The sequence below is a fragment of the Lampetra planeri genome, chromosome 33 (genome assembly GCF_965212315.1).
Source record: "Lampetra planeri chromosome 33, kcLamPlan1.2.h2, whole genome shotgun sequence".
In the NCBI taxonomy this organism is placed as follows: Eukaryota; Metazoa; Chordata; class Hyperoartia; order Petromyzontiformes; family Petromyzontidae; genus Lampetra; species Lampetra planeri.
Genome location: NC_136139.1, coordinates 10,372,764 through 10,387,655, shown reverse-complemented (window position 1 = coordinate 10,387,655; position 14,892 = coordinate 10,372,764). Strand labels below are relative to the sequence as shown.

The following is a 14,892-nucleotide window of genomic DNA, read 5'->3' as shown; positions in this document are numbered from 1 at the left end:
CTGCTGCTTTGGCAGCGGTGCGGTGCATAAGCACAATTAATTTAAAAAAAACTCAACACATCCGTCAATAGCACTGTGGCCTTCAATGAGAAATACAGTATATATAAGAGGTGAGGATGTGGGCAATCGCCTGCTTCATAGGACATCAAACATTCCAATGCAGGACCCGTCTGTAATAGTCTCGAAACTCTAACATTTTTTTATTTTACCAGGTACGGCCCACTGAGCTCTATTGCTCTTTTTCAGAAGCGACCTGGCCACAAATGATAGTTCAGCGAAGTGGATTAACATCATTTGGAAATGTATAGCAGCCAGATACTCTAAACGCATGTTGATTCTAAATGTGGAGGTAAAACTGGAGGACCCAGAGAAAAAATCAGCGACCACGGGGAGAACATGCAAACTCCAAATATACAGCAGGCATCAGGGTCGGGATTGAACCCACGACCTCTTGTATACTAGGCGAGGTAGTTAACATCTCGCCACTGCGGCGCCTAAGCTTGCTAATTATGCACCCGGTTTATCAGGACGTGCTGGATGGCCACTCATAACATGCTGGACTCCATGGGGAAGGGGGGTGGTCTTCTGACACCGAGCACTGCTCTCTCCACTGCTGGATGAGGTCTTCTCAAGCAGAACACTACTCAGGGGCTACTGAATGGTTCAAGCCAATGTGGCTGTGTTCCTATGTTGGGCCTTATCTCGTCTCTCATGCCCACACACAATCTCCCTGCATATAGATACATATACAGCAAGCTTGATGCCTTTGGATAACAAATCTGCCACGTAAATAGTTTCACGTCTTTTATTTTGGCAACAGCTTTTCAGTGGAGCGGTGGCCCCATACTAACGGGAGAAACCTCGCGACACTTGCTCCAAGTTTTAGGTGGCCTGCTGGGGCATTTGTCTTTCGTTAGGGGGCTATGGTTGCTGTGTATAATCCCAATTGAATAATTTATTTCTGAGTAACAGCAGCTCGTTATTGTTATTGCTTTTAGTTGCGGTAGTTGTTGTTTGTGTTGCGCACTCACATTTATCCGGCGCACGTGAGGGCGGCTCTCGCGGCCAAATCGCCGGTAGCCCGGTGCAACGTAGCCAGGGGGCTCCCTGCATCCCTGCCTTGTAGCCCTGCTGCAAGCAGCACGCAGCCTGTATCTGGCCCCACCATTCTCTCGCATGCCAAGGAACTCGGAGCAGTTTAAAATACTTCACGGCCGTGTTGAGTTCCAACCTCACACCATCACCGCCCCCCCCCCTCCTCCAACTCCGTCCCCCTCCACACCACCTCAGCCCCCGGCAAGATTTGACCCCGGCATGCCCCCCTGCCCCCCTCACTTGGAGTCGTGTGGGGAGGAGTAGGCGTGGGGGGTGGCGTGGGGGTGTTGCAGTGAGGGCCAGGCGGAGGTCGTTTGGAGACCTTCATTTACAGGAAGACTGCAGGAGGCTCCTCCTCCTCCTCCACGCTGGGAGGGAAGAAGTGTGGTTTACAGCTGTGTTAAGACAGAAAACAGAGATTAGCAGGGGGGCGTGTAAATCTGCGATGCCATCTGAAACCCAGAGCAGGGGGCGGGAGTGGAGATGAGAGCGTAGAGAGAGAGAGCGAGCGCGTGGAGAGAGAGGGGGAGGGGGTAGAGAGCGGAGAGGGAGAGAGAGAGGCCGCAGTGAAGTGCCAGGGATTGCTGATGTAGAGTTAAGCCCTCATTATTCTAGTCCTTGGCACACGGTAAACATTTTAAATATTAAAACCATCTGTTAATGTTGATCACGGATTGTTTGCCAGGCGTTTTAACGTGTGCAGGAGTCGGGGGGGGCGGGGGGGGGGAGGGATTTGAGCAGGGCAGGTGGGGGTTGTGGGTGTTTTCTCGGGCCGGGATTTGCATGTGAAGTGGAGATGAGCACTCTGCGCCGTTTTTGACGCGTGAGATTCTGACACTTTGGACGGTGCCGTCGGTCGACGCTCGCGCGCTCTAAACCGGGGGTCTCCGCGCAGATTTCTGACATTTCGCATCGGTAATTATTTGACGCAATCTTCCGATATTTTTACGTTTGTGATTTTATTTATTTTTCGGAAGGGGCTTGTTGAGTAACATTTTTCGGAGAAATTGTACATTTTTACGGTGTATATATATTTTGTGTTTCATATGATAATCTAACCTTACAGGAAAAAAATGCAGATGACGTAAATTGACCCTCATTTGTTCTATATAAAAAGAACAATATTATTATCATAACATGTGTTGCTTCGCAAGATAGTGGCAGGTTGCTTAGGGAGATCTTCATCCGGCAGTAGATGGACCATGGCTGATGAATAATAATAATACACAGCCCTTTATCCATCTATTGCTGAACGATGAAGGCCTCTCTACACTGTGTTACACAACAGGGGGTTGTTTGACCATACTTCACCATGCTGGTTAGTGCGGATTGGTGAAGTGGACGGGGGGGGGGGCACGCTCCACTGATGTTAGTCATGCCTAGGAATGCAACTCTGGTTAAGAGGTCCATAGATCAGTACACTGACCACTGCCGCTACTCTGCTCCATTTAATAATTTAGCATCACTGAAAATATTAAGGCAATTGTGACCACGAGTGCATTGCTATACCACATCTCTTTATCTAAATCAGCACGAGCATCCCGTGAATCACGTGACTTCTGTGTGGCCACCCCCACTTTGAATCCCACCACCCCCTCCCCGCCCACTGTGAAACAGACTCTGCCACTCTGTGCAGCAGTTTCGCCGGCCCTTATGTAGCCTCTTCTCCCTGTCCTCATCTCTCCTAACCCCCTTTGGTTGCCCGTCTTGCAGTCCTTTTCCATCCTTTTTCTCTTATTTTCCTCATCTCTTCCCTTTCCCATTCCCGTGTCTTTTTGTATACATTATATCCTTGACTCTACTAGCTATCCCCATGGTGTGCCCACACGGGTATAAAAAAAGTTCCTAATCCCATCCCATGGTGCATCATTATAAACACGCATCAGTGGCTATTCATGCAGTTTAGGAAATATAGATTTATCATTAATGCATGCAAAAAACCCCTACCAAAGGGAACACACCTTATTATTTTCATTGACTAAAGCACACCGCACATGACAGTATTGTAAAATATATACACATTTGAACAACAAATATTTTTTACATACAGTAATTACCGTTTCAGGGTGGCGTGGTGGCATTCCGGTTGTGTGTTGTGCTATAAACTCGGTGACCTGAGTTCAATTCCTGGCTATTTAATCCCTGTGATGTCCCGCTGTCTCTGTACGGCGTCTGGAGATGCCGGTTGCAGTCATGCGCTATACAAATCCAAATTGTATCGTATCGTTCTATCGCGGTGGAGCGATGGCATGGTGAATCGCATGCTGTGTTATGTATGAACCTAGGGACCTGAATTCAATTCCTGGCCACGGCTAACGCCACTGGCATGTGATAGCTGAAGCGGTCTTGACCCCAAAACCTCATACACCCAGTGTGGTGAAGTATGGTCAAAAAATCCCCATCATCAGGGGCCGGCAACCTACGGCTCCATAACTCGCATGCGGCTCTTTAAGGGCTGCTTCGTGACGTTATTTATTAAGGACCCACCGTCTCGTTTTCACATTGCATTGGCGGCTCTTGAAATATTGAGTTGTTTACCGAATTCGGAAAAATAGCTCTTCTTGTTATTTTGGTTGCCTACCACTGCTGTGTTAACGATTGGCACGGTATTTGCGAGGCCTTCATCCAGCAGTGGATTGCTAGAGGGATGATAATTATGAGTATGTATATTGATTACCTGGCATTGTATTCTCAACTAGCTTTCTCCAAGGAAAGCAGTGAATTCACTTTATTTAAGACCGAAACAGGAGGTCTTCTCTACAGTTCTGGCTGTCGCCTGATGAGGCTGGTCGTAATTACCGGCAAAACATCATACTTGAATTGTAAATGTTTACATGACAAACCTTACTAATTGGCTGTGGCGAGTGGTGGCGGGCTTAACGGCACACATTTGTATTAACGCGATCTATCCCAAAAACGAAACCAATAAAACCCCTGTATATGGATTATTTTGGTCGCGAAAGCCTACTACGTCTTCAACTCACTTAATTTGTCTTCACAAATATTCCCCACCGTGGTAGCTCCATCTCCCGTCTCTGAGCGGTTGGTGCCAGTGAGCACAACGGGCTGCGACAACCGGGACTTCGCACCGACCCTGCAGCAGACAATGGGCAGGGGGAGAGGATGAGAAGAAGCGATTTAGCGGTTTAGGGCCGGTAATTGCGAAGCCGTTCCTGTGATTTGCGGAAAATTAGACAAGGGGTCAGTAGACAGCCAGGGAGCCGCATTGATAGCTACATTTGCCGCCGCATTTGCATACAGCCGTCAATCACGCAGATTTTCTGTCTCGAGAGCAGCTGTGATGGTCAATTTACGCTTTATTGTTTCCCTCTGCATAATATAAAATAATAACACAGGAGTTGTATGTTTTGGCTGTTTGGCAGCTCACTTCTCTTTGACCTTGCATCTCTTTTATTTATTCAGCGGACCCGAAAAACTGTCGCTGTTCCCTCTGTAGTGCCATGAGTTATCTCCCCCCCCCCCCAAAAAAAATGGTGTTTAAGCAGAGCACCTCTTATCCATGGTGATGTGGGGGACGGACACCGCGGCTCCTGTTATCCGTGAAATTTTCCAAAATTTGTTTTGCTCCGCTTTTACGCAAATAAACACACAGGGAAACAGGCAGATTATAGGGAGTTTGATAATAAGAGTCTTTGCGAAACCTACATCTCCCACAGATAATGGGAGTTGCGGATAATGGGGTTGCGGTTAAGAGGAGTTCAATATTTTGGAGGAGCATAGTTCATCCTCTCTTTATGGTCGCAGGCATGCAGGGTCGGGGCGGGGGGGTAGGCGGGGAGGAGGTGAGGGAGGGGGGCTGCTAGCCGCTTGTTAAAACTGGCACCGAAATGGGACCCTTAAAGGCTGCTGCACGACTGGCATGACCTCCAAATGACCCGGCATCTTTATGAGAAGCAAAATAAAATCCAGACTCGCTATTCTTGCCTTGGTAGAGCTGGCCTGGGGAGGTGGGGGGGTGGGGGGGTCTGCCGTGGTGATAAACTCCCAGACGACGACGGGGTAATTGATGAGGCCGCAGACGCGACAATGGGAGGGAGGCTCAAAGGCAGAGACTTGTGAACTGCGCTGCGAGCGCACTGACAGCTCCGGATGAGTCGCGAGCGTCCCTAACGATGGCCAGGGATTCCGCGCCTCTTGAGGACTTGCAAGTTTCTTTTTTTCTTTTTTTACGAACGTAAGGGGCGATCCGTTTATAGATGCCCCACCGATCGCTAATGACCCCCCTCTCTCCGACTTCCCGACAGGCTGAATGTGGTGAATGTGGTGAAAGCTGTGGCTCGTTGTATTACAGAGCGACTGTGTTCAAAAGGTTTAATAAGCACGTCGAGTTTGGTGGGAGATATGTAAAGCCTTTGAATAAGAGGCTGATCTCTTTATAATTTTAACCTATTATTTTAGTGGGGTATCTATAAATGGAGCACCCTTATACGCAATGCACACCGTAATCTCTGGATTATAGGATTCACTTTTTATTCTCTGTAATTTAAAGCAAAAGTTGGGGGGGGGGGGGGGAGTGCATCGTATAATCCCGTGTGTCTGCGTGTGAGATCAGATCTGTGTAACTCCATTGACATCGAGCACATGCATTGGGATGCGTCTTCCATTCTGCAGCGTCTTATAAACCAGAGAATATGGCAGTACTGTTGGAAGGAAAAACGATTTGCCCTCCTGCAAAATTTTCCGCTGGGTGCACCACTGTCTCTCAGCCTCGCGCAAACGGCGCCATTGACAGCGAGCGGAGCGGACATTCATAGCGAGTTTATTCTGAACTAACGATCATGCCGTTTGAGAGCGAATTCCGCATTCCACTTGAAGGCAGATTCTGGCGATTGTGTGGTGCGTTTTACTTTCGCGGAGCATCTTATAACAAGCCTTAGAATACGGTATATATATGTGTATTTAATAACGCAGCAGCTGCTATAAAGCGAAGGGGGGGGGAGAATTCCTAACGGTCCCAGTAGCTCCTCCGACTGGAGACACCTCGTGCCAAAAGGAAGGCTCAGCTCAGCGTGATGACCCCCCTCTGATTGGCTTGGCTTGGAAGCGAGGCTGGCGCGCGGGTGATGTCACGCCGTAGCGATTTGACCTCCCAGCTCGTTTATCATGAGCTGTCACTGCCCGGCCCGACAGTGAAACCAGTGTCTTCTGGGAGACTCCCGACTCCCAAAAAATGGCAGCGTCCGTTTGCAAAATAAATAAATCTAACGCTTCGTTACCGATCGCCTTTGTTGAATTTCGCGTTTTGTTTTTCTCTCTCTCTCTGCGTAGGTTCATCAACGCCAGGCGAAGGATAGTTCAGCCTATGATAGACCAGTCGAATCGAACAGGTATGTGCTGTTTTTCACTTGAAACGTTATTCACGATTTTGCACGCTTAATTGTTCTTTGTTCTTTTGGCTTGCTTTGTGAACCGCTGTTTCATTTATTTTTCGTCGCTCGCTGGTTTGAAACTGCTCACGTATTGTCGACAGTTATACGAAACAGTTGCGAGGCTGCTTTAGCAGTGGTGTATGAGCACAAATCACAAAGCCTCGATGCATTCGTCAATAGCACTGTGGCCCTAAAAGGGGGAAAAAAACACGTGTAACTGGTGACATTTTGGGCAGTGCTATGACAAATGGCCACTACGTGAACCATCACCTATTATTTATCGTCTGTTTGAGAATTTAAACAAATTGGACTGCAGTACATTGAATTTTAATTAGGCCATTTTATATTGAAATTTGGCATTTAAAATATTAATTAAAAAAACTATGTATAATTATGTACGTTTTATTTAACTTTCTCAGCTCAAGGCTCGGGGTACAGCCCCGACGGGCAGCACTTGGGAGGGTTTGTAATGGACGGGCAGCAGCACATGGGCCTCCATCCGCCTGGTACGTACGTGCGTGCGTACGTGTGTGCGTACGTGTGTGCGTACGTGTGTGCGTACGTGTGTGCGTACGTGTGTGCTTGTGTGGGATCTGGCAGTGCAAGGGTTAGTGCACTGCACTACGAACCCGGCGACCCGAGTTCAATTCTCGCTCACGGCCAACATCGATGACGATTATCTGAACCGGTCCTGGGCCTCCCCTAGGTCGACTCAGCCTCAAATCAGTACCTTGTGTGACGTGTAAAAACTTCGCCACGAGGGAGACAAAGACGGCCGAGCGTGGTGCTGGCCACCCACCCCTCGTGTGCCGTGCGGGCCTTCATAGGTGCTCGCTAGCAGCACTTGCCCCAACATTTTGTTAAGGCTATACGGGGGATCTTTGTCTCTGTGAGAGTAGTGGTGTAGCCATCAAGTGTGCAGCCAATGCAACTGCACTGGGGTCCAGGGGCCAGCCAGAGCGGTCCTGGCAGCGGGCAACAAAGAGGAAGGCGCAGATAAATGCACAGCATCCACACACCTATCGACCTTCTAATAATATATCTGCATTGGTTTCGACTGCTCTCATCAGCAGAGTATGGCCTGTGAAAAGATCATTCCAGAAGCACCATAGGCCGATGAACTACACCTAGTTTTTTTTTTTATAGTTCGTTACCCACAATGCATCAAAACAGCTTACCAATTCTTTAGTATGCATTCGATTAGCACGGTTGGCTACGTACGACACGAAAGGAGTTCAACACAACGTTCTGTCAAACGAGTCTTGAGTTTGAAAGCGTGGCTCTAGGATGTTACAAGAATCAGCGTTATTCTGCTCGCAAATACAGTCGTAAGATGAGAAGCGAAAGGCATGCTATGAATTGTGACAACATCACACGGGGATATACTTACATGTATGTATATATGCAAAATAATGTAACTTTAGCGACACTTCTCCGGTTCAATCCCAAGTTGTGACAGCTCTCGATTGACGTACATTCATTATATACATTCCTAATATACATTAATGATATACATTAATTATATACATGAATTGTATCCATTCATAATATACATTCATAATATACATTCTTTATATTCATTATATACATTCGTTAGTCGTTTCTTTCCCCCCTCTTTGCAGCGTTACCCAATAGCACGCGTTCCGTGTCGTGTGGGTAACCCGTAACGTCTGTGTTGCTGCAGCAGGGCCCATGGCTGGCATGGGCATGGGCATGGAGGGCCAGTGGCATTACATGTGACTTCAGCAGTCGGGTCGTGCAAGGTCAAGGGAGGTAAGAGTTGTTTCAAGCAATTGCCCCTAAAACCTCCGTACACCTCGTTCGGTAATCGTTTGGTAATGGCTTCAACGCCTACGTGGGGCGTGGTTCTTGAGCCTGGGCACGAGGCTCGACTGGCAGGTGGTGAGAAGTACCAAAATAAAAACTGTGAAACTATTTTTTATTTTTATCAGGTAAGGCCCACTGAGCTATATCCCCTCTAATTTCAGAAAGCGACCTGGCCCACAAACGATAGCTCAACGAAGTGGCGGCTTATATCATGAAGGAATTTATAGCAGCCAATTGCTCTAAACGCACATTTCTAAATGTGGAGGGGAAAACCGGAGGACCCGGAGAAAATTCCACGTGACCATGAGGAGAGGGAACATGCAAACTCCAAATATACAGCAGGCGTCAGGGTTGGGATCGAATCCACGACCTCCTGCATACCAGGAGAGGGACTGAACATCTTCTCACCGTCTCTTCTGTGAGACACTGTTATTCAGCTGGGCCCACTCCTGAGCAATCATCACCCACCACTGCTTTGGCCACATCTGAGTGAGTGGTGGCACAGCAACGAATGTAAACGGCATATTCTGTTGGCAAATCCCTCATACCCGAGTACAAAGCTAACTCCAGTGTGGATGTATACATTCCACGATCGTTGAAAACTGCGTATGCAGGATGGTAACAACCACAGCTCGTTGAGGTCCACAAGTCCCATTTTGCACACAGTTTCCACGAGGTCCACAACCAATCCCGAGTTCACAAACGCATCACGCGATGACATACGTCGCTACAAATCGCCGAGCAGACGGGCGCTTGAAAAGTCGAGTCCGTCTCCACCGTGAGACGTCTGCTTGCAAGCGGTTTAGTTGCTTGCAACTGAGTTGCTTGCAACCAAGTTGCGCACAACCAGTTGCAACCGGGTTGCAACCGAGTTGCGCACATTCAATCGCTCAGCAGTTGGACACTGGCTTTAGAGACACGGTTCAAACCGTGGTCGCGATGCTACACTGTTCAAACGCGGCGCATTGTGTCCCGACGAGAATCGCGGTGGACCACATTGAGAGCCATTGTGAATCCCGGTTAAATTCAGCAGAGGCGTTGAAGACGCCCATTCAGATTCCTCCAACGGGGTCGTGCTTTGGCTCTCAGATCTGCACATGGACTCATGAGCCGCTATACAAAAGCCGTACGCAACGAGGAGGAGGAGGCTGTGCATTGTGATGCGCCGACGTCTTTTGAGTTGGAGATGCCGGGGCCGGTGCTCCTGGCCACTCACTTCCTATTAATATTCTGTAACACTCTCGCTAAGAGTGGCCCATTGTCTGCCGTGGCACGGCCCAATTAACCAACTGCTGCGTGTCATACGTCGCCTAAGGACAAAACCGGTCCTCCACCAAACACGCGCTGTATGCAGGTCACTGAAGCTATAGCTGCATAAATGTTCACAAACAATTCGAACCAGTGTCCTTTGAGAACACGAGAAGTGTCCACTGAGGTACAAAAGCCCCTTTTTGTACGGGGGGGGGGGGGTGGTGGGGGGGGATGCGGAGAAGTTCCACGGTTTTGGGCGTACATTTAAAGATGTGGGCCATCGTTAGTGTAATCATGCCAAGTAGCACATGGAGGGGGGGGGGTTGTTTAACTGTACTTCATCATGCTGGTCAGTGCGGGTTGGTGAAAGGGAGCGCCTAGGACCGGTTCAGATATCGCTTGTCATCGATGTTATAGCCGTGGGCGGGAATCAACCTCAGAACCGCCAGGTTCGTAACGCGGTGTGCCAACCACTGTGCGACTGCTCCACGCCACTGCCGTATATATTTTTTTTACTTTTTTAACATTTGTTGAAGTGAATTTTCAAATTGGAGTTTTGGTTGTGTCACATTGAAGTAGGAGTACACTGAACTCAGGATTTAAAACCAACAGAGGTCTGTACATCGAGGCCAGGGATGGCCAGATGCAACCCGCTACTTCTACTGAAGCGTCCATACCACACAAAGCATACCGCTCGAAATGACCTGCAAACGAAATTTATCCATCCCTGAAAGGGAAATATTTCAGACCTGGCAACAACACTGTGTTCATAATTTTATCACGCTCTGTCAATACTGTCACCGCAAGGCCCTCTTCTTTATACACTACTCAGTGTATGCTCAATGTTGTTCTTTGCGTTGTTATTGAATAACGCCGAGGTGTGTGTGTGTGGCCCACCAAAGGGAAAGGTTCCCCACCCCTGATCTAAGCTTACATCCAGATGTATTTTCATATACTTGGATTTAACAATGCCTTTAAGTAGTGTTTTCTTTGGAAATCCAATGCAGCGTTTAATGTCATGTAGGAAATGTTAGCATGGAATAAAAATGCGTTTGAATCTTTTTTTATTTTATTTTCGAAGTCTTAACTTTATTCGGGTATGACTGCATGCGTGCCTATTGGGGCCGCCCACGTTTCCCAAGTCTTCGAGTTGGCGGTAGTCTTGTTGAGCCGGTGGTCTGGACAAGGCTGAGAGAGAACTGAAACGTACAGCGCCGCCGTAACATGACGCGCTTGCAAAGCATGACGGGAGTGGTGCTATCCTGCTGTGTTTGTGAGCGTACACCTTTGCGTGCTGCTCAATTGTAAGTTCTGTGACTTGACCGCTAGCTGTCAGCTGAGACCAATTCACGCACGCAGCCGTACCCAGGCTAAAGTTAGAGTCGGAGTTACAATCAAGGTTGCGGAAAATGTAAAATCTAATTTTTTTTCTCTCTCTCGTGTGATTTTGCAGGTTACTTCAGAATCTGGGATTTTTCACCGAACATCGATCACCAACAATTTCCTTACGTGTATTCAAAATATGTTATAGCTATACCTAAGTCAGCAAAACCCTTAAAAAAAGAAAAAAACTGTAAAAAAAAGAGAGATTTTTTTTTTGCTGTAAATATTATTTAAAATTGATCAATGTTACTGTATAGGCACTGCAAATGCATTGAGCGAACCGGGTTTGCTATGCGAATTTTCAACCACGGCAAGACCTCGAGGAAACAGCGGCGACACGTAACAGCGAGGCACGCTCACCTACGGAGCGACTCGGCACTTTGACAGCCCCACACCTCCGTGTCACTTTCACACAGCTTTCGGGAGAGTCTGCGGAGAAATTCCAGGTAACGCCGATGCCTATGACGATGGTGGTGGTGATGTTTCTTCTTCATGCGGCTGATATTGATGTAGAACAACAACTAAAATTTGACATCGAGATGTTGAGCGACATTATTGCATCGGGAGTCGCGGAGTACATCGCTCTGATGATGCTTTCTTCGTATTTGTGAATTGGGTCTTCAGTCATTATAAGTTCCACGGTTCTCTTCTGGGTGGTGACCACAGATTCTGCACACTGTCGAATAGTTTTTAATTTTCGATTTGTGCATCATCATCATTATCATGATGTATTTGCATCTGCTGCCAAGGTTTTGTGTGGATGCGGTTTAGGGTTGTGGTTCATAAGCTTCGCTGAAGATTTAATCCAGGGATCTTGGTGATGATGGCGGTGGTGATGATGATGGTGGCGATGATGGTGCGGCTTTCAATTTTTTTTTTTAGTGTGCTATCAAATCTTACTATCCAAACATCGTCATCGTTTATTATTATTTGATATCGTGCTTAACACCAGTATAAAACAGGTCTCAACGTAGTTAAGAAAAACAGAGCAATTCACTTAGAGTACATGACATGTACGGCCCTTTTGTCAATCCACTGCTGCTTATTGGAGTTAATGATCTTACTTCACAACGCTGGTCAGTGCGGGTTGATGAAGCCCATTGGGCTTAGATATCACTTGCCAATGATGCTAGCTGTAGCTAGGAACCAGTGATCGTGGTTTAAATGACTCAAGATTTTTTTCCCAATTGTTTGCCTTTGCAATGTTGGACTATGCATACATACATAGAATCAATCATACATACAATAAATCAATCCAAGATTTGTAATGCACCATATTCAGCAAAAAGCTGAGACCCTATGTCAATGAGCTCCCACGTGGGATTAAACGACGGTGTTCATTCATTTATGCATAAAAAATATAATAATGTCAAACTATGTTAAGTCAGCTTGCGCGGCTACGTGCTTAAAGTTTAATAGTGGCACACAGAATCAGCTCTTTCCAATTGTTTGATCTTTGCAATATCCGCACAAGCCCTCGCTTGTGTGGATATTGCTGTCCGATGTGTTTTTGGGGTTGTACGTGCGTACGTATGTTGAACTTCTTTCGCACCATACGCAGCCAACCGTGCCAATCGGAGGTACCGCGCGTTTTTCGGCATGACGTCCGATATTCCGCTCCACGTTTCGGTGGCCACTTCAGGAACGTTAATTCCCTCTCCCAGCAGGCGGAGCGAAACGTCGGGGCACGTCTTTCCGACGCAAGCGCATCACCGCGAACGAACCGTTGCCACGTCCTCGTGAATAACTGGGTTTTTGCTTTTTTATTTTCAGGTTCTGAAGTGACCTTCTGAAGAAACCATGCCGTCATAGATCTCGACGACCCACTGCCCCACAAAAGGACCTTGCCCAAGTAAAATACGACGAACCCTCAAGGGATTAATATGCGACACTCTATATAAAAGGGACCAGCAACAACAGGATGGCCAATTTGCCGTTTGTATTATTTATAAATGAAGAGACAGTGAAAACACTATAAATATATGCTTACTGGCATGCAAGAGACAGTTTTCAGTTTTTTTTCCTTTTCTTGTGTCCTTAAACAAAAAAAAATGAAACTACCGTTTGCAATGCGTGGCATGCCTATGAGAAATGTTCCACCGACTGTGACAACACCTGCTTCTACTGTTTCGAGTTGATTCTCCTTTTTGCTCGGGTTTTCGGAAGACCACGCTACACACAACTGTTCTCGCAACAGGGTACTCAAGCAACAACAAACGGAGAAGAAGGAGGCGTTGAATGAGACGTGAAACAAAGGGAAATCCAGATCGTGGAGAGAATCGCCGTTGTGATGTTACTCTTCTGCCAACGACGATCCTTGTTCCCAGGGTCGTTGTGTGGAGGCCCGGATTTTTTCTCAGCTGTGACGTCAATCAAGCAATATGTGTGGCCCCCTGCCCGTTAAGTTCTTCCTAAACAAAAAACTCCAGCTCATTGAGAAGAAGATTTTTTATTTTATCTCCGCGAATGGCCCCAGGAATGGGAAATATTTCACCGTGGCTGTTTTATTTTTGCCAGCAAGTGCAAACCACCGTAAATGTCCGAGACTGAGCTTGATGTTTTGTACTTTTGTTTGTTTGTTGTTGTTTATTATTTCCGTGCGTCCTTTGTCTGCACACATTTTACGAAGTTCCAGAGGCTGTAGCTTGATTTAAGGAAGAAGTTGGAACATTCCGGGATTGCAACTAGTGCAGAGTGTGGGTCTCAATAACATTGCATGCTTGTTGTTGTTTGTGAACAAATAAAGTAAACGAATGAATAATAAAAAAAAATTAACAAACACATTAAAAAAACAATGTTATGCACTAGCAGCCTTGGCTAGCTTCTGTAGTTTTCCGAAATAACCCGAGGATATCTTCTAAAGAATACCCTCCACGGACGGTACTGTTGTATTTAATACTGACGAGGGAGACTTTTTTTTCTGCGAATGTGTTCACCTCCATGGCTTTGCTGTGTTCGATTGCTGTTACGTGTGCACCTTTTAGTCAAGGTACTTTTTGCAAGGTCGCGCGTACCTTTTACGAAGGTACTCGGGATTCCATTCTGCTCTCGATCGCTCTGGAAAGTGCTCGGTTTACCCTCCCCCCCCCCTCTCTGTGCACTAGGCCGGGCCGAATCCTTCCCCGATTTCCTCGTGGAAGAGTCTGCTCAAAGGGACGGTGTAATTGGCAGTCGGAAAGATGCGGTTTGTTACTGTGTGGTAGTAGGCAGCGCATAAAAAAAATTAAACGGTTTGAAATCTGTTGAGGAATTGCTACGAAAATAAGTCAACAAATCTTGCCCCCTTCCCCCCCACTTTCCTTGTGTTTTTCAGAGACTGTTAATTGACGTGCAGTGACTGCTATATGTATGCACTGTCATAGGCTAATTCATGAGTGTCGCGCGCACACACACGCAACATGTTTTCTTTCATGCACCGTTCTTTCCATTTTAGGAATTTTTCAAGACGTGAGTGATGCCCCCCCCCCCCCCCTTTTTTTTGTTGTTGTTTGGATCCCTAAAGAGAAATCCCTGACATTCCACTGCAAGTTTAAAATGTTTATCAGAAGCTCACGTGTAAGCAAGTGTGAGGGACATTTTTATACTTAATGTTGTACAGTCAATAAAAAGTCTTTGATCTTTTAAGAGTGGCGTACACCAGTTATTTTAAATACTCCCGGACTGCGTTTGAAAGGCAACCTCGTTAAACATGGACATGTGTGACCTGTATGTATGATGACAGCTGCCGGTGTCAGCAGGTAACTGCGTTCTGTAAATAAATCGAGGGGAGATTACAAAGAAGGTTCACCGCATCGCACACTTTCGGATGCGCTTCTGCGGTCGTCTGGAACGCTTTTGCGATATTAGGAAGCCATTGAAGCTCATGCTCTTTTAAGTTATCTGGATTGAACGCTCATTTCTTTAGAACTGCGCTTTTTGTGTTTAGTTGTCCTCCGCCCGATTAGCA

General features: G+C 46.9%; 1 protein-coding gene across 2 annotated transcripts in view; it reads left to right on the top strand.

The window, feature by feature from the left end:
• The window catches only part of LOC144729777 (homeobox protein Meis1-like), an 85,408-nt gene extending 70,838 nt beyond the window's left edge, over nucleotides 1-14,570 (top strand). The window contains exons 10-14 of one of the 2 annotated variants that reach the window (XM_078610267.1): nucleotides 6,385-6,443; nucleotides 6,905-6,991; nucleotides 8,170-8,258; nucleotides 11,017-11,392; nucleotides 12,720-14,570. In XM_078610267.1, coding sequence (XP_078466393.1) covers nucleotides 6,385-6,443; nucleotides 6,905-6,991; nucleotides 8,170-8,225 — 202 coding nt within the window. In that variant the 3' untranslated portion in view covers nucleotides 8,226-8,258; nucleotides 11,017-11,392; nucleotides 12,720-14,570. The remainder of the gene's footprint in view (nucleotides 1-6,384; nucleotides 6,444-6,904; nucleotides 6,992-8,169; nucleotides 8,259-11,016; nucleotides 11,393-12,719) is intronic. The other variant, XM_078610266.1, reaches the window with a different exon arrangement.
• The last annotated feature ends 322 nt before the right edge of the window (nucleotides 14,571-14,892 follow it).